The 25,990-nt window shown below is 38.2% G+C and overlaps 1 protein-coding gene and 1 pseudogene across 1 annotated transcript; one reads left to right on the top strand and one right to left on the bottom strand.

The window, feature by feature from the left end:
• Synj2bp (synaptojanin 2 binding protein) lies at positions 1-25,990 on the bottom strand. The gene is made up of 4 exons (XM_028782184.1): positions 25,818-25,990; positions 9,813-9,949; positions 4,480-4,575; positions 1-2,936 (listed from the first exon to the last, which is right to left on the bottom strand). Exons 1-4 carry the CDS (start codon positions 25,879-25,881, stop codon positions 2,796-2,798), a joined length of 438 nt encoding a protein of 145 aa, XP_028638017.1. The 5' UTR covers positions 25,882-25,990; the 3' UTR covers positions 1-2,795.
• On the top strand, positions 2,033-2,146 carry LOC114633620 (annotated as a pseudogene).

The raw sequence follows: 25,990 nt of genomic DNA, 5'->3' as shown, positions 1-25,990 counted from the left end.
TCTATTAGAATTACATATATTCACAATGACAAATACAAGAAATACTTTCTGGGGACTTAAAAATACCTACAATCAATTTTCAAAACATTAAACATTATAATTTTATGTGGTAGGAACAGCATATATAATCTTTAAGGTGGTAGGAATATTTGAGTCAGTCTATAGGGAACATAAAATTTGAATAATCTACATAGATTCTCAACATCTCAAATATTACAATTTTAGTTTTCATACAACTAACTAAGAGTGAAATATTAAAGTACTTGCCTAAAACTTAAATGTTTTGGTCAAATGTTTTTTCCCTAAGGAGATCCAAGTGTTACCAGAATCCTTATCAACTAAAGTAAAACTTCTACCAATGCTATTTTTGATCTACATCAACAATACAACACATATCAACACACAACAGTGTTTTATCCTCCTTGTCATTTGTTTTACTTTGTATGTCTGAAGGTCTTTCAAAATAAATTTCCAAGCCCTGAGGTGAATACTAGAGGTAAGCAGGCCTACGGCAGAGCTGTCACCCAGGCCATCAGATATAAGGAGGGTACCAGACATTGGGCCTCCAGAGTGCTGCTGTCAAGACAAGAACTGGAATATGTCTTGCTTTCTATGGAACTTACAATGACTCCTGATACTAAGTCAGTTTCAAAAAGTACTGAATGGCTTTGTTATGTGAAGATTGTTTAAAGCCAATGTCTCCCTGTATCAATAGTTTGTTTACCCAGAGGCAAAGTCTCATTGGACTGTTCAAGACTTTCCATTCTCCCCAGATGCCACCACCCAATGGCTTTCCTTTCCTCAATTCCTTACAATACTTGCTGGTTATCTGCTTATCTTCTATGTTGCTGCATTGTGTTGTTTTGCATGGCAGTATTTTTCTTACTGGTTTCGTTTATTGCTCAACCTAAGACTCTAACTTTTCCCCTATTTATGCATGCTCTTACTAGATGATTGGCACCTAAAGATGCCCGCCTCTATGAAATCTTCAGTGCCCAGATCTCAGGAGCTATTTTCTTTTGCTGTCTGTAATATAAACAACTTACACTTACATGGCTAATTCCATTTTAAAGGTTTTCTTCCTAACTGTAACCACAATGTCCTTTCGGATGAGGTATGTGCATTTCCCTAAAGGTGTCTTGACAAAACTAATGTGCAATCAACATCTGTTAAGTGACTGCTAGGCTGTCAGGAAAACTGTTCATAATCTTATGTCAAAATAATAGGATGGCCAATTTATTGAAAAGATGGAAATTATTTTGTTAAAGTGAAAAACAGACTTGGTTCAACTCTCCTCAGTACTTTGAAACCACCGTAGATGCTATTTGAACAGGACAGCTCCCACCTCGCCAATACTCCTGCTATTTTCTGGCATCTATTATCTACAACGCGTACTCAGGCTTTCCTCAGAAATGCTCACCAAATTTCCTTGTACCCTCTACAAACAAACAAACCTTATTCCTTCCCCTTTTCTGAAAAATGGTCCATTGACCTTATTAAAACCAAAACTAGTGTTTATAGCTTTGGGGGAAAATACACAAAAAGAAAAACTTAAATCAATTCAGGCCTTCTCATCTTAACTCAATCAGAATCCTGCCAGGAAGGCCGTTCCTTCTCTTAGGCTTTGCCTGATGCTGCAAACTGAAAACTGTTGAGCGGCTTGCGGGGTTCAGGTGCCACCTTGTGGCATCATCTTTTTTCAGTTGTCTGGATGGTTTACTTGGCCCTTCGGCTTCCCATCCCCATGCCAATGATCCTTGAACAGTATGGTAAAATAGACTGGCAGGAATCATCTTTACACCCCTGTCTTTTGAACAAATTGACTTGAGGAGAGCTACCTTACTACAGTTTCCCACACCACTGTTGCTACTGTGTAACACAAGTTGTTCTACAATTTTTAACTAACTGCTTCAGTCACTATTTTCCTAATGCCACTGACTGAACATCCTCTTTTAAAGCTAACTTTCCCATCCCCATTATACGTGCTCTCCCAATAGTTCTTGAAGTGTTTCAGTTACAATCATCCCTTAGCACTGTGTATGTTTTTAACTTGTGGACAAAGAGAAGCGGAAAAAGTAAGTTCTCTTTATAATCCAGAACTCATTCTTCAGTATGAGTCTTGATTATATATATATAAAGGAATATGATCCCCTAGTCCCAAAAAAATGTCCATTAGAAACCCAGGAACCAGTAGTTTTCTCACCTTTTTAATTCTCCATAAGGCATCAATTTTATCCTATTATGCATGTGTGTACATGTGTATTACTGTATATATGTATTTTCTTTTTTAAATAAAAAAAAAGAAAAAATTTCATTCACCTATGTCCAATATAGGCATCTAGGTATATAGTTACATTAAAGGCCACAAATACTTCCCAAGAAAAATCATTTAAAAAAAGAAAAGAAAAGAAAATCAGCTCCTCCTTTCACATAGCACAGCTAGCCTTCAAAGCACGCCAGCTAAGAAAAAGGTGTCATCCATAAAGACAGGAAGACTGAGCTTGTCCTCTTTGGATGATAGCTGAATTTTTATTGGCAGTTCTAGTAAAATATATAGCTTGTTTATTCTAAGCAAGGCTCCCCCGCCCCCTGCCCCCAGCTTTTCTTCAAATAATTCCTTTACTCTTCGATTAGAATTGAAGTCTTGGAGATTTTGAATAGCAGGGTTTTGGGTGATAAGCAGTCACTTTAAATCATGTGTTGGCTACGTGGAGAAGAAAGAATATGGGAGGGTGTCAGAGACCGTGAGTGAGATAGATATAGTTCATTGGACACACTGAAAGACAGCAAGCATTTCAAAGCTGCTTTCGGTATCTCACAAAGGCCCAAACTGCTACCATGGTGAGGGCAAACACAGGTAGCAGCACCATAGCTACAGGAACTCCACTTGGCTCTCCTTCGCCTCGATGTACTATAGGTCCATTCTGCACTGGTAACTGAAAGGAAAGGAGAACTATTAACTCTCTGACTACGGTGTATGCCACAACTAAAAGATCCAAGTTGACAATTACCTGGAGACGTAGCCTATACCTCCCAAAGCTATAAAACCCACACACTTCCTAAAAAAAAGGAGCAGACTACTGTCCTAGCTGATGCGTCACTCGTGCAGATGTTCTGATGGCAGAGCATTTAACTTTTGTTTACTGGCTTAATGGGACCTCACAGAGTAGAGTAGATAATTTCTGTTTCTATAATGTCTCTACCTTGTTATATATGCTTCCTAAAAGGAAAATGAAGGAGTGAGATGAAAATTATGATCCTTCAGGATGTTTGGATATTGCAGAGCAGGAAAAGGGAGAAGAAGGAAACTTCTTTCTAGAAACATTAACTTAGAAAGACTATCAGTCATTTTAATACAATATGAACAGATCCAAACTGTCAACAGTTACAATGGCATTACTTAGAAAGCTTCTAAGTGAGCCTCTTGCTCCTAAGATGGGGCCTTGTCCTCCATGTCCAAGTTTGCAATGCTAGGTACAGATAAAGGTGAAATCCTTGTGGGAAAGACACTAAAGACTTAAGAGAGAAGTAAACTACATCCTAGTCATTCTCAACTTCTACCCCCAAGTATTTCCTTTTATATCTGCATTGTCTCTCTTCATTCCAGCCCTGTTCTACAGGGTGGCCCCTCTTAAATCAATTTTTGGTGGTTAACTTGAAATAACTACAATACCATCTTCTTCCAGTTAGATTTAACCTCATTACATCCAGCCCATGAAACCCTAACCTCCTTCTACTGAGAAGCAGCTGCACAAACTATCTTCTATAACTGCCGTTCTACCACTTATCACTTGATGACAAGTACTGAAAGACATGGTTTTTCAGGATTAGATGAAGTTTTTGACCAATACTGCTTGTTGCATTCTAAGTTACTTGTGGCTGTTTCTAAAGTGAACGTGTATCTTCAAAAGGAATCCTTTTCATATCTGAAATATATGCCCACATAAATTCTCCATGCTTTAGAACCAGAAAAGAAACACTGCAAAAGCAGATGCTGACCAATAAATACTGTACTGTCTTTTATCTACTTGCCTTTGAGTTCAACACACCCACATTCTGTTTGCAACTCTGGTTGCTCTCTTGGATATCATTTTGTTTTGGGGGGAGGAGTTTCTTTTTTTTTTTTTTTTATAGTTTGAGTTTTCTTTTAGAGTCTCAACACGTAGTTCAAACTGACTTCTGCTTTCTCCAGTTTTCTTACTAGCTCCTTTCAATCTTCTCCAGCCTCTGGATCCTCACTTGACTCTTACCAAGTAATTCTACTTTCTTTCCATTTTCACTTAATCAAACTTTAATCCACTGGAGGTAGGACCTGGGTTACATACTTCTTTTACTGATAGGCAGAAATGCCAAAGGACTACTGCCTATGCTAGACAAAAGCAGTCATAGCAAAAGATAAAGTCAAATAGACTTTGAAGTTTATTCGCAAGTCCAGTGTAAACGCCCGCTGTCCCATATCCTAGTGCAAGTGATGCCTACCCTGTGCTGTACTCTCAGGGACACAGCACACCCTGCATTACGAAAGAGGTCTACAGCATCTTGGTGCAGCAGGTTCTTCAGGTCTTGACCATTTACCTGTCAATAGCAAGAGAGAGAAGTTAGAAAGGCAAGAGACTAAGTCTCTTAAGTGAACAATTTACTTTCACACAGTGAACCAATCCTTTAAAAATAAATCAGACTCTTTCAGGTCAAATTCCAAGGTCTAGGAATAAGGGCTAAGTTACTGAGCATGCAGGAGGAAGTTTCTTCATTTTCAAAGTTAGGTTTTCCAACAACCAAGAATCCATGAACCATCTGAAATTAATTCAGGTTTTAATAGATTTGGTTTTCCTCTTTCTTAACTTCTGTGCTTATCCTGTTTGAATGTACTGGCTCTGGCTACTGTACCTGCAGATCATCTGTGAGTATCTGTCTATCTCTGTATCTCTACATCAGGTGATATCATCTTCTAGGTTACCCCTTATTCTTTATATTCCTATTCTGTATATCCCCTTATTCTTTATATTCCTAATCCTCAGCATTTCTAGCTTCAGCCCTGGAAATATAATTCTCTAGCCCATTCTAGTAGGTTTATTTTATTGTGAACAATTTCCATTGGTTCCATGTAACTTCCTGTCCTCAAATTTACTAAAAGTCTATTTTTGTGAAGATAGAAACCTTTACAAATCACTTGAATGTAGGACATTCCTACTGCATAGAGGTCACAACTGTGATGCACTAGTACTCTTTCTGTTGTTAGTAACTCAACACATCCCACCTTGTGCAAGACATATAGATTTATACATGTCACTGTTACTATTATAGCATTAGTAGATGAAATTTTTATTATATTTAATAGGTTTGTGCTTTATATACACTATAAAATTTAATTCCTGCAATTATCCTATGAAGTAGACTGCATTTTTATACTAACTTTGTTAATGAGGTAACTGCCACACAGCCTCCTGAGTACAGAAACTAGGGCTAGAGATTTTAAATAATGGAACGAAGCTCACAGTACTCTTACATTTCACTGCTCTTTGAATGTTTCTATTTTCCCACCCTGACTTGCCTACTGCCCCTCTGTTCAGCTAAACTGAAGCTATTTACATTTGTATTCTTCTCATCCTTCTCACCACAGTCTTAGGTTAAGTTTTAGACAGACTGGGTGGCTCAAGAGGATACTGAGACGGATCAAGTCTGCATGGAGTTCTCATTTGTTGGGAACCCAGGAAAAGTCCAGTGGGAGAAGCAGCTTACGTACATGGACCTGATCAGACCTAAGTTATTGAATAGAAAAGTTTACAGAGAGCTTAAAATTAAGAAGCACAGCAGTGATGGAGATTTCCCACTCAGTGAGATCGAGCAGTCACCAGCAGAAAGTGTTGTGAGAGGCAGGCTTGACGGCCATAATGAGAATACACAGAGAAGAGTCTAACAACCTATAGACACCCCCTGGTATCTGTCATCTTCAACCACCATCCTCATCCAGACCCAGCGTCTGCTCTCCTTCTCTAACACGTTTTTATTGTTCCTTCTCTTCAGGAGTCCTGCTAGTATCTTCAGTAAGTGGAACTACCAATACTTTCATTTTACAGACTGGATATTTTCAATAATTATAATTTCTCTAGTTACCAACTGAATTGAACTCAGACATTAACATTTAGACATACCAGACATATAGCCAACTCTAAAAAACCTACCCACAACTTCTGCACCTCACACTTTTAGTCCTTCATTAGATTTTCTCTATATCATCAGTGCTTTTAACATCTTCATATTGTACTTGCATTTTACTCACCTAGGATTTTGGCTGTAATTTCAACAAAGCACTTTGTAAATTATCGTAATCATTTGTCCCAGTATGTGACACCTAGTCCAGGGAACACACTGCACTACTTTCCCTGCGATTGTTGAGTTGGCAAAACACTTACCTAGCATGAAAAAGCCCTGTATCTAATTTCTAGGACTGCAAACTAGCTAACTAAACAAAATAAGATAGTAAGTTAGTAACATTTTATAGGTACAGCATAGCCAATAATAAATGAAAGCTTACGTAAGCAGGGATGAAGCAAGGGAGACACATGGAACCATTTAAAAGTAACCGTCTCCAAGGTTCACTTCAGAGCAGGAAGGGGCTGCCACGGGCTGCTGACGCAACAGACTATGCGAATCATTTTTTTTTTCCTTTCACTCAGTCTTTCTTTATTGTTTGTTAGTTTTGAAAGTGTGTCTGTGTGTGTGTGCACGCGCACACACACGCGAGCACAAACACAACCCTAGCTGGCCTGGAACTCAGACTGGCCTCAAACTAAGAGATTTGCCTGCCTCTACCTCCTGAGTGCTGGAATTAAAGGTAAAATTTGTTTGTTTATTCGTTTACAACAGGTCTTAGTATATAGTCCTTAGTATGGCCTAAACCTTGCTGTATCAACCACACTGAGGTGAATTCACTGAAATCCTCCTGATATTGCCTTTCAAACACTTGAATTACAAATATGTACTACCATATCTGGCTATTCTGCAATACTTCTTAAGAGATATCCAAAGAGAAAAATTTTGAAGTAAATTCTTCTGCTGTAAAGATTTTTGTTTTTCTTATTTTTAAGTGTGTGTGTGTGCGTGTGTGTGTGTGTGTCCGCATGCGTGCCCGTCCAGAAGAGGGTACCAGGTTTCCTGTAGCTGGAGTTCTTACAGGTAGAAGTGAGCTACCCAATATGGAGCTGGAAACCCCTTAACCACTGAACCATCTCCCTAACCCCTGTAGCAAATTCTTATTCCATTTCAACCAACCTTCCATAGAGAAAGGCAACAGAAAATTGATTTAGAAATAAGAATGATGCATTAGATTTTCTTCCTTTGCAGAGTCTACTTTTGGATCTGAATTCTTTATTCTCCCGTATATCTGCCTTTCCAAACCTTGGCATTCACCCCTCTTTTTCTCACATACCCTTTCCTTAAGTGAGTAGAACAGAAATCTGTCATTCTCTGTAATATGTCTTATATGTATAGAACATTTAATATATTATATCTTTGTATTATTTCTTATATTTCTTCTATCTTGAAGTAAAGCCCCCTGTGCTGTAAGTTTTAAAGCTAGATGGTTTTAGATATCTACTTTCCTCTTCAATAACACTTCTCTCTTACCACCTACCCATCACTAATCTCCAATTCTTTCTCAACTCTTGAGACCTCCTAGTAATTTTGTTTCTCTAGAGAAAATGGACCACATAAGGTTTCTTGTCTTAGCTTATAGCTAATAAATTCTCTTAAATTCTGACTTATACCATTAATTGTATCCTTGATAGAAAGGTTAATTTCAGTTTTTTCTAAAGCCATGTATATAATCTACTAGTTATTTATTATATAACTTCCTTTTTAGAGTAATTAATCTTATTTACCTCTTGGGAAGACAATATAGTATTAATTTTACTAATTACCTTAATATTAAACAGCATTACACTGAAGGTTGTCGTTTTGTGCTTGAAAACTGTTCATAATTCTTTTTTAGATAGTCCACCTTAATTAAAGATTTTCTAACAATATTAAGCCCTATACTAAACCCAATATTTTTCAAGTCTTTCTTTACTCAAGAGTATAGGTGCTAGTGCTCTGAAATATTGTGACACCTTATGCTTTTAACAACCCACTCACGATTTTTTCTTTCTGTCCTACTGCAAAGTTAGTTTGCAGTTTTACAATGTCCTCCTTCTTCTAAGAGTAATTGAAAATACCTACTCCTAAATTCCTTGTTAGCATTTTCATATCAAAGGCGTTGCCACATTTCCCTATCTTATAGATGAGTGTAGAGGGACTAGGAAAGCTTAGTGGGTAAAAACATGGCAAACAGTGAGAGGAACTGTAGCAGCACCATCTATGGTAGTATATTTTTATAATTTTTTAAGATTGCTGAATTAACTTGTATAGTTTCATAGTTACTTGTCTTCATTTACGTGTGTCTCTGTTTTGAAGTAAGATCTTCCTAACTAATTCACAACTGACTTGAACTCAAAATGTCCCCTCTTCTGTATAGGTGTGTGCCACAATGCCTGGTGGTGTGCATTCCCAAGGATCTCTCAAATATTCAGATGTCAAATGAAAACAGGGAGACATTCTTTTCTTTCATCTGTATTTCTACCTTCACATGCTGCTACCAAATAGGTTGCATGGCAGAGAAGTATCCAGTAAGTGGATATCTCAAAGGACCAGGAGACTTCACACATATGACATTTATTACTAATTAACTAAACTCTATAATTTTTATGACTAATCAATTGAACTCTGAGAGGCAACTCAAAAGAGAAAATACAAAACAAAACTAAATCTTTAAAGAGATACTCCTATTTTGTGGAAGTTCTAAATCAAGTATCTGACATAATCCTGAACTCTTAATCAAATCTTGTCTTGGTCTATACTTCACTCTCTTACTTCAGTCTTTTACCAGTGTGGTCCTCTTGCCCTGTTCAGTTCATAAGACAAAGAAGGGAATGACTGTTTCTTCTTAGACCATGGGCCACAGTCCACAGCATGGTCTAACCATTCCCAATGCCCAAAATCGATGGTATAATTAATGACACTGTAGCCAGGGAGGTAGAACAGAAATAAAAAAATACAGCCACACATAAGAGTTTTAAAAGTCTTATTATGCCTGGATTTTTATTTACTTTAGGAATATCCAATTGCTTCTAAGACTAAGGGTCTGGGGCTGAGAGATGGCTCAGCTGTTAAAAGCATGTACCATTCTTCCTGAGGACCTAAGTTCAGTTTCCAGCAATCACATGGGCAGCTCACAATCTCCAGAAGATCCTATGCCTCTGGCTTCCATGGCACCAGCATTCATGTGTACAATTCACACTACACACACACACACACACACTCTTAAAATAATACAAAATGTAAAGGGTCTATGAGCCCATATGACTGACTGTATTTGTTAGTCAACCTTTCTATTTTAAATGAATTTTCTGATTTGTTTATTTGTTAAGCCTAAGTTGAGCACTGTACTGAGATATGGAAAGCTAAAAAAAATATTAATTCCTCTCTTTGAGTGTATAAAAACAGTAAGATTCATGATTACTATTAAGAGGATGAAATGGGAGCACAATTGATAGCTATGCAAACTGTACTTTATCTCATGTTAAATCTGCCTTGTCTGTCAAGCAGGAATAGTACTATCCTCCCAGCCCAGTGGTAAACTTGAAAGACTGATCAATGTTCTTCCTATTCAGTGATACACTCTACATACTTTCATTTCCAAAAAGGCAGGCCAAGGAAGGAGTCAGATGTGGTCTAAGGAGCAAAGTATAGCAAAGGGAGCCGAAGCCACTTCTCACCGAGAGGATCTTATCACCCTCCTGGAGCCGCCCATCCTGGGCCGCAGCCCCATCCTCTTTGATGCGGCTGACGTAGATGCCACTGTCGTTGGAGACATACTGTTGATCTGTCCCACCGACGATGTTGAAGCCCAGCCCTGAGAAAATCATGGAGGAGTGAAGGAGAGAGGGATGAAGAAGAAAAAAAGATTAGAGAAGAAAGGAGAGGAAAACAGTCTAGTGGGGAGGAGACACTGATTAATTCAGACTGTGAGGTAAGCTAAAACACAGTCATGGGCAAAGTCAGTAAGTTATTATGAACAAAGGCCATAAGCACTAAGATTGCTGATTTGAACCAGGCAGTAAAAGTACTGTGATCACAACTGTGATCAAAATGACTGGTTGAATAGAGATAAAATAACACAACAAATAGTACTGGTGAGTCTTGACATAAATGCTTCTGCCTGCACTTGACTCTGATCCTGTTGGTGGCATTCAGAGGACCAAACCCTGGTAGTCCTGTACTAATGTAACAGGGCTAGCTGTGCTCATAAAAAGCAGCTTTGTTTTAAACTATCAAATAACATGTTATCAATTTAGTGGGAAAGAGATTCCTAACTGAAGCCTCTCCACGCGTTTCCTCTGTCAACACTGGGATCGTTGCATATGGCAGTGTTTTGGAAGAAGCAGTCTTGGTAGTTTATCTCTTTCTATTTTATACTGGGGTAGAAGGATAGTGATATGGTTGTTAAGAGAAAACCTCATAACTAGAAAAGCAACTGCTACCTTACAGGAGCACCAACTCATCAAACTCACTCTTTTCTTTCTACGTCAAGTACAACTGACCACATACCTACGCACAGAGGTGGCCAAGTTTACTCACTGTAGAAAGCTAACTGCTTACTGATTAGCAGCTAAGTATTCCCCTCCTCCTCGTCCCTGGGGACCACCACTCTATCCTTAGATTCTATGAGTTTCATTAGTTGTCATGAGGAAAAATTTTAGTTACAGGAGAAAGGTTCTAGAAATCTGCTGTACAAGACTGTCTACCCAAAATAATATGGTATATTATTATGGTATATTTCAAATTTGTTAATATGTATACTTAAGTATACTTATTATAATAAAATGCAGCAACCAAACAAGTTAGCTGGCTACCTAAATTTTTATTTTCATGATCCAACCACTAAGTTGTGGCAAGTATTTTGTCTACAAAAATCATTTGATTTTCTTGAAGAAATGTTTTTAAACTTATGTAAAGAAGAAAAAGGAAAAGGGTGAGAGAGAAGGGGAAAGAGAAAAGAAGGGAGAGGAAGAAGAGGAGGAGAAGGATGAAGAGGAAGAAAAGGAGGAAGAAGAGGAGGAGGAGGTAATCTCTTCTTTATGTAACTAGAGGGATACTTCAGGGACACAGTACAAAGAGAAGGAAGACAGTGGAAACAATTAAAAAAAAAAAAAACCAATGTGTGTGCAACAGGAAGAAGCAGCCAGTAATGGCTCCCTTAATGATCTCAGTAGATCACTAACGTATCACTAACATGTGGGCTTTCTCTAATGTTCTCTGAAGGGCAGAATGAAGCTAAAACTCAAAAGTACTAGCACAGCCTACCAAATCAATCCACAATGTAATGAAACATAACCAAAGACGAAACATCAGAAAGTTTGTGATTTAAATAGCATACCTTGTACATGGGTCTTTGCCACTAAGGTAGCTTTGTGTTTTTTGTTTGTTTGTGGATTTATGATTCACAACAGAAAAAAATTACTTCTAGAAGGCTATTTTCATAACTCTGAAGGGTAGGGTAGGAAAACTCTAAATCACTTATTCATTTTTTATAACTCCCTAGATTTAAATTATACATGATTATAGTTTAAGTGTGGAGGGGGCAGGTAAAGAAGCAGAAACCAGATCATAGGAGGCTTAAAAATAGTGGCAGGTTTGAACAAGGGGGCTGAGGCCAATCAGTTTCTCTCAATGCTGAAACAAACCAGAGAAATTGCAGTGACATTTAATACCTTCAGTATGGTTTGAGTCTGTCATGAAATAGCTACTGTCTTTGAAGAGCTTGGGAATGAGGAATTAAGTGTTAAGGAGCCAAATGAAACACAGTGATTACCAGAGGGACTTTGTTACAGGTTATTTAAAGCTCCAGAACAGCATTTAAGAAGTTGTACAAGAAACCTGAGATCTAGTATTTGAAAGTACAGTCTATTATTCACCCCAATACCACATCATAGAGGTACATTTAATGCAACATTAGTTCTGTTGTCAGTGAACCAAACCACTTGAAATAAGAACTCTTATATTAACTGAAGCCTTTCAAACAAACTTAGAAAATGAACTTATCTATACCTTAAAACTTTACTAGTATGAATGACAGTGACCACAGCAGTGAGTAGTGACATTACAGTTCATACTTGGGGCTGGAGAAATAGCTCAGCGATATAGCATTTACCTAGCATGCTGGGCAATACTCAGCACTACTAATAAACAAACAGATTAAAATCTTAACTATATTTCCTAATCCGTTTGTTCAATAAAAGTCACTGACCATTTACTAGTAGTAGGCACTGTTATGTCCTGATGAAGACAAAAGGCTAACCTGTACTAAACTGTTCAGTTCTGACTTTAACCACCAACAAATGTATCCTTTTCCCTGTCTCTCTTTGATATTTCATAAGTCAGATTAGTTTGAAGTTCAACTCCGTAACTTACCAGATGAGGAATGAAGCAAATCAGTTTGGAAATCTGATGATCACCTTTCTTTTCTGGAAAATAAGGATTACAAATTCTACCCTCTCTCCCTCAAAGGTAACTCTTAGACTCCTGTAACAAAATCTGAAAAATTTCTTTGTAAAACGTAGTAACTGTTACATTGGGGTAAGACACTAGGAGTTTCTGTCAATAAACTGGTGACTGTTAAATTTCCAATTAAGAGTCTGTTAGGACAAGGAGGAATATATGATGTAGTCATGAAAATTCTTTTAAAAATGAGAAAAAAAGAGTTTAAAAAAAATCTACCTATCTACAAATACAAAAAAACTTCATTACAACTAAAATTCTCTGAAATTAAGTATGCTTATCATTGGTTTCCTAGAAATCCCCTTCAGAACTAGTTTAATTTAGAGAGCTAGAAAGATGGCTCTTGGTTAAATGAACAGGACCAGCTACTTTTCCAGTAGACCTAGGTTATATTCATAACTCCAGTTCCAGAAGCCTTCTTCTGACCTCTGAAGGCACCAGACTAACATGTGGTGTACATACATACATTCAGACAAAACACTCCTACACAAAAAAATAAGATAAACTTAAAAAATAAACTTTTAGCATGAGTAATATTTAAAATCTACAGTAACTTTCCAGCACATGTACCAATCAACTAGAACAGGTATCAGCTAAAAACAACTGAAAAGGATAGATTAATAAATTATCTAGTCTGTATCAGCTAACAGCTGCATATAGCAGAATATACACCAGAATATATACCAGAAAAATCTTCTGTAAGCGGAGTGGGCACATATTCTGGTTTGCTGGGAATCTTTGTATGCACCTACTGCCCTAGTATTATTAAGATTCACGTATTAATTTTAAAAACATCCTAACTAGGGCAAATGTGATCATCTCGTCCATAAAAAATAATACAAAAATATATTCAGTGCAACACACAATGTACTAGTGTAGAATTGAGAACTATGTAGGTTAGAGAATAGATTAAAAGTTAAAAATTAGAAAAATTAAAAATAATCATGTACATAGTAACATGGATAGAATTCTGAAATATTATTCATACTACAAAACCCTTCTGATAAATAAGAACACATACACAGACTAAATTTTATTACCTAGTTACAAAAAGGCATGCATATTTAAGGATGTGTAAAGATACACTGCAGTGAATACCTGAGAGAATACATTGTGTCACTTACTTAGAGTATAAAAATAACACCAGAAAAGGACATACTGACAGCACCAGTATCCTCTGAAGCCGAAGGGTGTCATTAATTCAGTCTCAGCACACACAGTCTCAAATAGGTTAAGGGCAAAGATGAAAACAATAAAGGTGAGACTCAGCTGGTTTTCTTCAAAAAAATGAAGATTGCATTGTGAAACCCTAGTTTTAATGTGCTAATAAAATTTAAGACATGGCAAAAATTAAAATGAGTTGTCTAGTCCTTTATCTTACATGAGTACACATGTAAAATATAAAATATAAACATAAAATATCATTATAATATATATTTTATGTATATTATATAATATATATAATATTCATATATATATGAATGATATCGTTTAAAGGGAAATGACTCCCTCTTCTGGCCTCCAGGGGCCTCAGGCATCCATATGGTGCAGTTACAAACATGCAGGCAAACACTTGTATACATAAAAATAAATAAGACTCTTAAAAAAAAAAGAAGAATGACATCAGTATGGGGGAAGAGAGAAATAAAGTATGTCCATTTGAAGAGTCTTGTAAAGCTAAATGAGATATACCTTCTTCAGGATGCCTCCTGACTTTAGGGCTGAATTCAATTTACCATTAAGAGCAATAGCAATAACAGCTTATATTTATTGGCTGCTTAATATGGTTTACATTTCACATGCATACTTGTTGTGGATAGCCCTTGTATTTTGATGCTAATTCCACTTTCCTGGGAAGGGCTGCAGAGGAGGAGTGAATCAGTACACAGGTGACTTCTAGTGAACCTTCTGCCTGCCTTAATTTGTAAAATAAAGGCTAGAGCCAGTGTTTGGGTAGTAGAAGCAGAGGTGGAGAAATAAAGGTTGGTGGGAAGAGAGACAGAGGACTGACTGAGAAAGAAGACATGGAAGAGCAGAAGGTGGGAAGGACAATGGAGAAGCACGTGGCCTGGAAAACTCGCAAGTTATAAGGGACTCATAGCTGGAGAATAGAGTAGTGTAGTGGTGAATCTGACCAATCTGGGCGTGCAGCTTATATTCATAATTATTGAGTTGTGTGTTCTTATTTGGGTTGGAGAATTACAGCAACACCTACTGTCTCATTTAATCTTCTTACCAAACATAAAGTATTACTCAGTATTTAATGGGTGAATACTTTTATTTTATTAAACCATAATCACATAATGTCCTCTTCCTTTTCCTCCCTTACATCTATCTCATGTGCCTCCTACCTTACTTCCTCTGAAATCCACGTGACCTCCTCTTCCTCCTCTTGGGGTACATGACCACTGTTATTACATACACATGTAAACTAACAAATACAACTTGCCAAGTCCATTCAGTGTTGTCTGCATGTATAATGCTTCTAGGGCTCACCACCTGGTACTGGATAACCAACCAAGAAGCTCATCCCTGGGAAAGACTAATTTTCCCTCTCTCACACGTTATCAAATTGCCCATAGCTCTTCAGGTAGGGGTGGAGCTCCATGAGATTTCCCCAATCCACACTGGCATTGTCACTGATTAAAATGCAGAGAAAAATAGAAGCTATGCCTAGCCCCTATTGATACCTCTGCAACCCTTACAACTAAGGCTCAGTGAACATTTCAAAAGAAAGGCCATAAAGACTCTAAGAGGCAGAGGACCAGTAAGTCTACTGTGAGGTTTATTATGACAGGGAAGTCAGACCCATGGAACCTCTCAGGATCTTCTGAATACCACCCCCCTTCTCTGTTTCCAGTGTTTGAGGCCTCACTTCTTGGGGTACATGGCAGCAGCTATTGCCCCACTAACATCTATCCCAGACAGGACAGTTCTAAGTTCAGGCACCGCTCAAGCACCTTAAAGAGCCAAGAAGTACCTGGAGCAGAATTAACACTATAGAAGTATAAAACAAATAAAAGTCTATAATCTTCACAAGTGTGTAAGTAAGTTCCAATACTTTTATTTTTTGTAAGCAAAGAAACAGGCATACAAAGGGAAATGACTTGCACAGTTATATTATTATATAGAAAAGTTAGGATCTGCGTTCGCTCATTCTGACTCTTCCCCGCTCCCCCTCCCCCCGAAAAGGAGCAAGATAACTTTGTCTGGGGCAAAAATGATAGTAAACAGATTAATACAGAGATATTACTGTTAAGACTGACAGTGGGACACATAAATGAGAGTACTGAAGGACCCATTCTGATTCTTTTTTTTTTTAAGATTTATTTATTTTATGAATGTGAGTACACAGTTGCTGTGATCAGACACACCAGAAGAGGGCATCGGATCCCATTACAGATGGTTGTGAGCCACCATGTGGTTGCCAGGAATTGAACTCAGGACCTCTGGAAGAACAATCAGTGCTCTTAACCACTGGGCCATCTCTCCAGCCCCCATTCTGATTCTTAAACACTATATTCTTCTACTTAGTGAATTTATATTGAAACTCAATTCTCTGTGACTAATTCAGAAACCAGTCCCCACAGTAGTCACTCAATAAATAATTATATATGAATTGAACAGAATAAATTTGTATTTCATATGAACAACTCAGGAGGTTAAATTAAGGCATTTAAATTCAAACTATTACATTCTTTGGAGAAATTCTTTGTTCCCAATATAAAATGTTTCTTCTTTGTTACTTATGACAATAATGAATCCACTGAGAAAGAAAACCTTTAACCTTGGAGAACAGAAAGATGATGCAACAATTAAAAAGCATTACACACAACTGGTCCTTCCTTATCCTAATATCTCATCTGATGGGCTAACAAAACGTACACCCTAGCAAAGATGTTTCAAGGTACTATCTCCCAAATATGCAGTACAAACTCTTTTCATGTCTCTGAAAACTTCTCTTCCAAATATCTAAGTAAACATAATATTCTCTTAACTTTATAATAAGCAACTGCCCAGATACTGAATATGTATGTGCCTTTCAGCTTCCCCGGCTCTCTTATTTTCCACAATGAAATGATTTAATCTCTTTAGTTTTGTCTCATATTACAATTTGGACTATTTTCACTATGACTGCCGTTTTTCACTTTTTAAATATTTTTGAAATTAAAATATAATCACGCCTTTTCCCTTCCTCCCTCTAACTCCTCCCACGTCTACCACCCATCACTACCTCTCAAAGCTATGGCCTTTTTTCTTTAATTGTATAACCGCCATCTTTTCAATTTTTCTACTGTTTCTTACTCAACAAATAATAAACTTTATATGTAGCAGGCATGAAATCATAGTTTATGATACAAGGAGAGAATGACATTATCTAACTTATTTCCAAAACACTTGCTGCTTCAGGCATTTTATACTTTAGTGTGTAGAGAAAATCTCTCGTGTCGTCTATGGATGCAGCACCTGACAATAAAATACTGATTGGCCTGTAAGCTTAGGCAGGAAATAGGGGAGACAGAGTAGGGAGATAAAATTCTGAGACAGAGCCAGGAGCAGAGGATTTACCCCTGGAACAGGAAGGAGGACAGAGCAGGGGATCTGAGCAGAGGTAAACAACCGCATGGCAGAACTTACAATCAAATAATGGGATAATTAACTTGCAAGCTAGGGAACAGCCAAAGCTATGGCCAAGGTGGTTGTAAGTATATTTTGAGTCTCAGAGTTGTTATTCCGGGAGCCAGGGGCAGGGAGGGAAAACTAGGATTTTACATTATTGTTTTTATCTTTTCTATTGTTGTTTATACTTGTAGTATAGCACTGAATCTGAATCTATAAGAAACAGAAGAACATCCTTTATTAAGGTTCTAAGCAGTCCTTGGGTTACTTCCCTTATTAGGATACTTTTAGCACATGCCCATCATTACTCTCTGTCATGCTCTAAGTATGTTTTTCCCCAATGACTCAAATGCTACTTACTTAGTATCCAGACTGTGCATTAATGGGAAGTGGTAGAGAGGTAGAACCTAATGATAAAGTTATGTCACTAAAGGGAAATACCCTTTCAAGGAGATACGTGGACTCCTTTTTCTGCCTCTTAGCTTCAATGAAATGAACAACTTCCTTACATACTTATAAGCCATAAGATTGAAAGCAACAGAGCCAACAGACCAAGACTGGATGAAACCTCTAAAACCATGAGCCAAAATGAACATTCCTTCCCTATAAATTATATCAGGAATTTCTGTCAGTTATAGAAAGCTAACACAGTCTCCTTTAGTGCTGCAAAACTATTAGAACCAGAGATGACTTCTTGTTCTTCATTACAGTATCTGTAATTCCTAATTATAATGTAGACACATAACGAATATGGTTTCCCTTTATTTTTTCCCCTTTATTTTTTCAATCCTATAAAAGCAACAATCCTGATTCTATCATCTAAGCATATTTTGAGTATCTTCCCTTTGATGTTGCATTTAATCAAATATAATCACTGGCCACTGTTCTGCTGAGTCAAATATTTCTATAGTTTAGCATCAATTGATTTGCTTTTCAGTTTATCCCAAATAATGCCTATATACTTTAACATTTTTCTTAAGAATTATTTCTTAAAATTGATCCTTAACCTCAAAAGACATAATCATATATTTTTCTCTTTTGCAGGGCTCTCTAGTTATTCCTTCCTCTTTTTTTAAAACACCTTAACTGTTTCCTAGTCATAAGGAACTTAAGTTCAACCTTTCAAGTTTCCTTAGATTAGATCTAGTGAAGACTGTGCTTTCTGACTTTGAAAGCTGAAATAGCACTTACTAGTTCTCTTAAAAGCATCCCATTATAGTATTCTATATCTATCAGTTTGGTAATTTCACTACTGACCGCTTTGTATAATGAACTAAATAAAGCACTAGGAAAAAAGAAATTAAATACATGTTCATTTTCTAACAATTGTGCTGTTTAGACAAGGTCTCACTAAAATACCCTGACTAGGCTGAAATTCACTATGAAGACCAAGCTGGATTTGAACTCACAGAAATCTGCCTGCCTGCTCCCAAGTGCTGGGACTATAGGAATATACTACCATACCCAGTGTAATATATGTTCTTTGGAAGGAAGGAAGGAAGGAAGGAAGGAAGGAAGGAAGGAAGCCTCAGAGTAAAGTATAAAGACAAGACACAAGTAAAACAGCAAATAATAATGATGAAACCTACAGTATTCAGGTCTTAATGTCACAAAGTCCAAATTCCAAATCTGCCCCAGAAAGCTATGTGGCAATAGAATCCAAGGTTTCCTCATTTGTAAAATGGAAACCTGTGGGTCTGTGTGTCGCTTCACTGCTGGGGTGTCATAAAGTCGCTTAGGTGCCACTTGGGGAGGCAAAACTCCAGATGAGAAACAGCAGGGACTGGGACAGAGGCTGTGGTTTTCAAACTCCTGTGCACCCAGACACTGGGAACATGGGCCTGAGATGAGGGGGAGTAAGGGGGTGGGAATCTGGCTTAGCTCAGGGTGAGTGCCAGGAGTGGGGAGGGGCCTTCTGCAGAGACTTAGTGAGGTTCTGTATGATGAAGGCTCCCCTGATAAAGGAGACAGTCCTTGTCTATCCAAACTGTTTATTCATTGTGCATAAGGATGCATACAACTTAACTCAGGGTGAACTAGAGATTAAACACCTTTTGCAGGAAGGAATGCCAGGAAGAGAAACTTATGGCTAAACCCTCGGTCTATCTAGATATCTCATTAGCATGGAGAACTCTGGGTTTTTATGCTTCTCGACCAGTTGTCATGGCCCTCTTAGTAGGGTGTCATGGTCACGTGTTCCAGGACAGAAACCTGGTCAGAAGCAAATTTAAACACCTACAACTTTCAATTATGAGAATTTCCCTTAACGTGCTTGAACTTAGCAGTTTTTCTGTCTTGCGGCACAATCTACTGGCCACAATAACTATTCCACCTGTTCCTTACTTGATAGAGGAAAGGCAATCTTAAGCAATATTGATAATAAGGTGGTTTCTAAACTGGGTAAAGAAGACCTCAGAGGAGAAGGTTCTTAGGCTGAATCTTAAGCAATAAATAGGAAGAGAAGGTATTAAGATGGAATCTTAGAGAAAGATTGGTTTCACGTTTATATTGAATAGTCTCTAAAATTCAATCTCTGCTTACCTTGGCAATTTCTGTCTTGACTCTCCTAAACAAAACTTCTCCTATACCCAGACTGATCTAGAAATACATTTTTTCCTAATTTTCTTATTATTATTACAAATAATGCTATTTTTACCCCTGATCCTGCACTAAACCCTGTCCTGTCTATAAAGCCTCTTTAAGCTTATCAGAATGGCCCTACCATTCTTTGACCTTTTCCAGGATGGAGTCTAGGATGGTTTATCTTTATAGCCAATTTATTTTAAATCACCTAAGAAGTAAACTTCTAGCCATATTTATGAGAGTGTTCTTGGAAACCTTAACAAAAAGCAAGACTTATCCTGAGTGGAGGCATTTTATGGTCTGGGACCTAGACTGAATAAAAAGGAAAAAAAAAATGAGTGGAACATCAGCATCCATCTCTCTGCCTCCTAACTGTGGAAGGCAACGTGACCAGGCCCTCGCGTTCCTGCTGTTGGGTCTTTCCTGCCATGATGGAGATTGCCCTGAAACTATAAACCCTTCCCTAAATTGTTCTTGTCAGATATTTTGTCACAGTAATGAGAAAAACAACTAATACCGGGTCAGACTAGTATGCTCTCCCATAAAGCCCTCTTCCTTTTCCTTCCTGCTACATATATACACTCAGTCCTTAACTACATGAACCTATGTAATAAGATTTAATCCTTTGCATGTGAATACATGTCCCCACTGTACTGTAAATTCCATAAAGGGATGGCTTTCCTGTAGCCAGAGAAAACAGAGCAAAGATAGAGCACTATGGTCTCCAGTCTATTTAACAGGTGCAGGAAGGAATACGTCAGAAAACTGTTAGCAACAATTGCAGTTAGTGGTTAAATGGGAAGCACATGACTGAAGAATCATGCATGCTCAGACAGAGTGTGCTGTTTCAGGTTCTCACCGTGATATGCCCACCTAAAAACTTTCTACAATGGAGTTTTTACATCTTTTTACATGCATTAAATACCTCTAGGGAATAAGGTATGCTATAACAACAAAAACAAAAAGGAAAGCTAAGGAAAAAGTTAATCAAACTCTTAGGTACTGTGGTGGGAGGAAACATCTAGTACAGTAGAATCAACAGACCTAGAGTGGAATCTTCTGAATCTTACTGGCCTTAGATCTTGGGCAAGTCTTTAATCTCCCTCAGACAACTTCTCAGTCTAGTAGTGTGGATTAAACACCTACTACTTAGGGGTTCTATAAGAACTAAACGACTATAAACAGAGATTCATTTAGCCTGAACAAAATACAAAATATGAGTATAAATATATATTAATTAGTACACTTCCAGAAAGATATTTCCTTAATTACTCTTTATAACAGCACTGTGCTAACTATCCCTTCCTTTAAAGGTCCTCTAAAGACAGTAAAGATATGGGGTATTTCTTCCCTCTCTGAAGATGGCAATTGGGAATAACTTGCTGACCCACTAGGCCCTTACGTCTGGATACTGGTCACTCAGTTGCAGTAGAACAAGTGAGTCTTCTTCACAACTTTAAGATCTCTAAATCTGATAGAAAAAGTCAAGAGCCTTCAAGTACAATCAAACTGAACTTGTTCTAAAGGATAAAAGATGAACTGTTCAACATTTGAAAGCATTTGAGATTATGACTACTGCCTTTGACAAACTTAGATTACCAGATGATCAAAACCTGTCAAAAACCTGGGGACCAGAGAGATAGCTCAGTAGTTAAGGGCATTTGCTGCCCTTGCACAGGACCGGGTTCATTTCCCAGTACTGACCTATATGGCTCATAACCACCTATAATTCCAGCTCCAGGGTCTTTAGCAGTCTTCTGGCTTCTACAAATACTAGGCACACGTGTTACACAAACAAATGCAGGCAAAACACTCATACAGACAATTTTTTAAAATCTTTTTTTAATGACAGAAATTATTTAAAATAATATGAGGAATGAGCCTAAGAACAAAAGCAGAACAGTCTTCTGAAATCAAAGACTGCCAAGATTTTCCTTACAAAGGAAAGCTTGCTACATACCATTTCCTTTTAACCCCTTAGATACTCATTTCATTGTTGTGATTTTCCTATGATTGTGGGTTTGTTTAGTTTTCAGTAGGTTCATTTGCCTTACAAAACTGTTAAAATCCAAGATTCTTGTCTGATACTATATTGACACAAATAGTAATCATACACACATCCACCCACTTAGACCAGATAGTGCTGCCTGCAAACAGACTTGTATACTCAGAATCAGAGGCTTCTTATATTTCTCCTGTAGAAAGAAAGACTCCTATGACACTATCAAAATTACCTAGAAGTTCTTAGTGGTAATTACTGACTTCTTTCCTGTGTATCTTCATGACGTCACCATGAAGACTCTGAGACCAACGGTGCCACAGACCAGGAACCAGCTCTAGGAAGTGATAAGCAGGAACTTGGAACCTTTCCTTGTTTACTGAACCAACAAGCTTCCATTATTATTTTTTTTAACCAAAATTTTTAAATTTTTCCAAATTTAATCCTAAATTTGTAATTACTTTTTCCTAGCAAGTTCAATGATTTACATCACTGTAATGGTTAATCTTAGTTTTCAATTTGACTGGATCTGGAATAAACTAAAAGATTAGCCATGAACAATATATAAAGGATTTTCTTTTTTTTTGGGGGGGGGGGGGGGGCGAGACAGGGGGTCTCTGTATAGTCCTGGCTGTCCTGGAACTCACTCTGTAGGTCAGGCTGGCCTCGAACTCAGAAACCCGCCTGCCTGTGCCTCCCAAGTGCTGGGATTAAAGGCGTGCGCCACCACCACCCAGCAAGGATTTTCTTGATGAGGTTATTTGAAGTGGAAAGACTCACCCTAAATTGTAGGCGGCATCTTCCAGTGTCAACCAGATAGGCAGTCCAAGGGGAACAGCTTGCTTTTTAAAGCCTTATTTCCTTCACACTTCCCTTATGAGTTTGATCACCCTGTCAGTGAGTGCATGAGTCTATCTACCTACCCTATTGCTGCTGCTCCTGCTCTTGCTACATTTCTGCCCTGCTGTCAGAACCCTTTGTTGTTGAGATTCCAATATGGACTAAAGGCCAATGGCTCTCCAGGAATCCTCCAGATTGTCAGCACCAGGTTGGGTCTGCTGAAGCATCCAGCCTCATGGACTGAGCAGCTACCAGGTTCTCAACCTCTTCACTGTAAGAATAGCTATTGTCAGACTACTCAGACCTTACGTAAAGCAATCTGACAAACTCCCTTTTAGTAGCTATATTCATTCTATTGACTTTATTCCTCTAGAGAATCCTGACTAGTAACAATGACTAATATTTGAAATACTTATAAAAATTCCAGAAACCACTCAACAGAACTATTTTAAACAAATAACTATACAAAAATAAACCCTTTTGTGTAAAAATATGTTAACTAGATATAACTATTCCTCTTATTTAGTGTCTTGAAGCTTTTCCTACCTCTAATGTTTGAAGGAAAATACTAAGACTAGAAACTTTAGATTTGTAAGATCAATGGTTAGAAATTAGACAATGCCTATTCAAATGCCCAAAAGTTCAAACAATGATATTACATTAAATTTCATGCTTAAAGCAAGAATAATATCATATCAGAAGTCTGCTCTTGTCAGAAGACCTGGTAATACTAATACCACAGCTAAGAGACTCTATATCAAAGTATATTGGGTTCTCGATACGTTGCAAGAAGAAAACCTCAAACATCATAAAATGTACTATCATGGAAGGTTATTTAGGCTAAAGAACTAGATGCCTTTACATATTTGCAAAGAGAATCAGAGACATGTATCTCATTGATCCTCAGGGGAAAACTACCAAAAGGTTAAAAAACACATTAAAAAAAAAATACAGACTTTTATTTACAGATCTGAGACTGCTGGGTGAGACAGCTCAGCGAGTACAAATATTTGCCATCAAGTCTGACACCTGGGACCCACAAGATAGAAGGAGACAACTGACACCTGAAAGTTGTCCTCTGACCTCTACAGGCCCCTCCCCCCAAACAAACAAACAAATAAACATAGACAAACAAACGCAATAAAAATCTGTTTCGTTTCTACTATGTTAACCTCAAAGGTCAATAAATATTGAGGGAAGAATTGTATAAAATAAGAAAATTAGATTCAAGAAACTTGGGCATATTGGAAAGCCCTGAGGGAAAGTTTCTGAGCTTATCTTACATTCCTATTGTTGTGAAAAAACACCATGATACAAGCGTGAAGGGATGAAAGGAGTTTTTTCATCTTAAAACTTTCAGGTAAACTGTCCATCGGGAAGAGAAGTCAGGACAGGCCTGGAGACAGGAACTGAAACAACATTACTTACTGGTTTGCTCCTAGTGACTTGCTCAGCCTGCTTTTGTACAATCCAGGACCACCTACCTGGCCCACAGTAGCACTGCCCAGGGTGAGCTAGACTCTCCCATCTCCATCATCAGTTTAAGAAATGCCTAACATTGCCGGGTGGTGGTGGTGCGCGCCTTTAACCCCAGCACTTGGGAGGCAGAGGCAGGTGGATTTCTGAGTTTGAGAGTTCGAGGCTAGCCTGATCTACAGAGTGAGTTCCAGGACAGCCAGAGAAACCCTGTCTCGAGAAAACAAACAAACAAACAAAAACAAAGAAATGCCCAACAGGTGTGCCTACAGGCAATCTGATGGAGGCATTTTCTCAACTAAGGTTCTTCCCAGACAACTCTAGCTTCTGCCAAGTTGTCCACCCCCTACCCCTCAAAAAAAACCTACCCAGAACAAAGCTTCTGTATAAACCACAAAGATTAGCAGTGAGTTATTCCCACAAATATGATCAACTTCCAATTTTCTCATAACAGGAAGACAAGAAGTATGACTAGTTCTGAAAGTTGTGCTTGATACAGAATAGTCAGCAGTGATTAAGATATTGCAAACTTATAGATAAGTTAACAGTCTATTCAAAGTAGTGGCCATCAGAATAGAAATTCACAGTAACCAATGATTTATTCAACTCTTGGAATACAGTATTTAACAGAACTTTGTCAGGCTGGCCATTCATTCACTAATGACAAATATAGTAACAAATACACACTGCTTAACATATGTCAAGACATTGTCCTAAATATTTTCCAGAGAGTAACTGGCTTCATCCTAACACAATATGTGAAACACTTCATTTTATAACCATCTCCATGTTACAGAAAAGAAACTACAAGCATCCATCAGTTAAGTTATTCTGCCAATACATTAAAACAAGACAAAAAAAAAAAAAACGACAAAAAACTGTTAAGATGTTAGATTAAAAAAACAAAAACAAACTTAGCCACAAGTGTGAACCCTAAACCTAAAATGTTACGGCCATAAAGAAAACTGCAAAGCCCAAGGAAGGCAGTGGCACGATGCAGTAATAATGTCAAGAGCCAGTCCATCCATGAGCACCCGTGAGGAAGACCACACAATAAAGCTACGTGGGAATTTTCCTGTCAGAATCACACGAAGTGTTTGTTTAAGGAACTGTTTAATCCATATTGAATTCAGATCCCTACAGATGGGACTATAAAAGCATTTTCATTTTAATATTTTGCTAAAAAGTAAAAACAAAAAGGCCCAAGTAATTCTGGGGTGACACCAAGTCTGAAAACTTCTGTAAAAGGTCTCCTCTCGCTTTAGCATTCCAGTTGATATTGTAAATTAAATCCCCAGAAATGCAGGAAGGGCCCCTAGCACCAGAGAAACTGTTACACATTTAGAAAACCCCCGCCGTTCGCTGCTTCTGTTTTTACCTGAACCAGCCTCAAAGAAACAAGGATGGAGCAAGCAACTGAATAACGGATACGGCGGCTCCCACGCCCTGGCTAAACAGCGGGCTCTTCCTAGTCTTTTCTATTGCTATCAACAGAAAGACACCCTTCCAGGCCCGACTGGATTATAGAGCAGAGTCCTTGGGTCCGATATCTAGCTAACAAAGAATGCCAATAGGCTCTTTGCTCCGTGCCCGACAGGGTTCTCGGAAGCGGCTCGGTCGGGGCCTGCCTGCTCTCCAGTCAGGTAAACCCGGCTCCGCCAAAGCAAGGAGCGCAGCAATTACTCCCTCCACGTCCCGCGCCTACCCGAGGGTCCTCTGGTCAGGTTGATCTCTTCCTCCGTGACTAAATAATCCACCCGTCCGTTCATATCTCACTGCTCTCCGGGCGGAAACCAGGGGTCAGGAGGGTGCCCAGCGCAGGTGAAGGTGAATCAAGCTCCGCGCCGCCTCCCCGGCATAGCTTTTACAGTTTCCTCA

This window comes from Grammomys surdaster, unplaced genomic scaffold (assembly GCF_004785775.1).
Source record: "Grammomys surdaster isolate TR1022 unplaced genomic scaffold, NIH_TR_1.0 721, whole genome shotgun sequence".
NCBI lineage: Eukaryota > Metazoa > Chordata > Mammalia > Rodentia > Muridae > Grammomys > Grammomys surdaster.
This window is presented reverse-complemented; position numbering and strand designations above follow the sequence as displayed.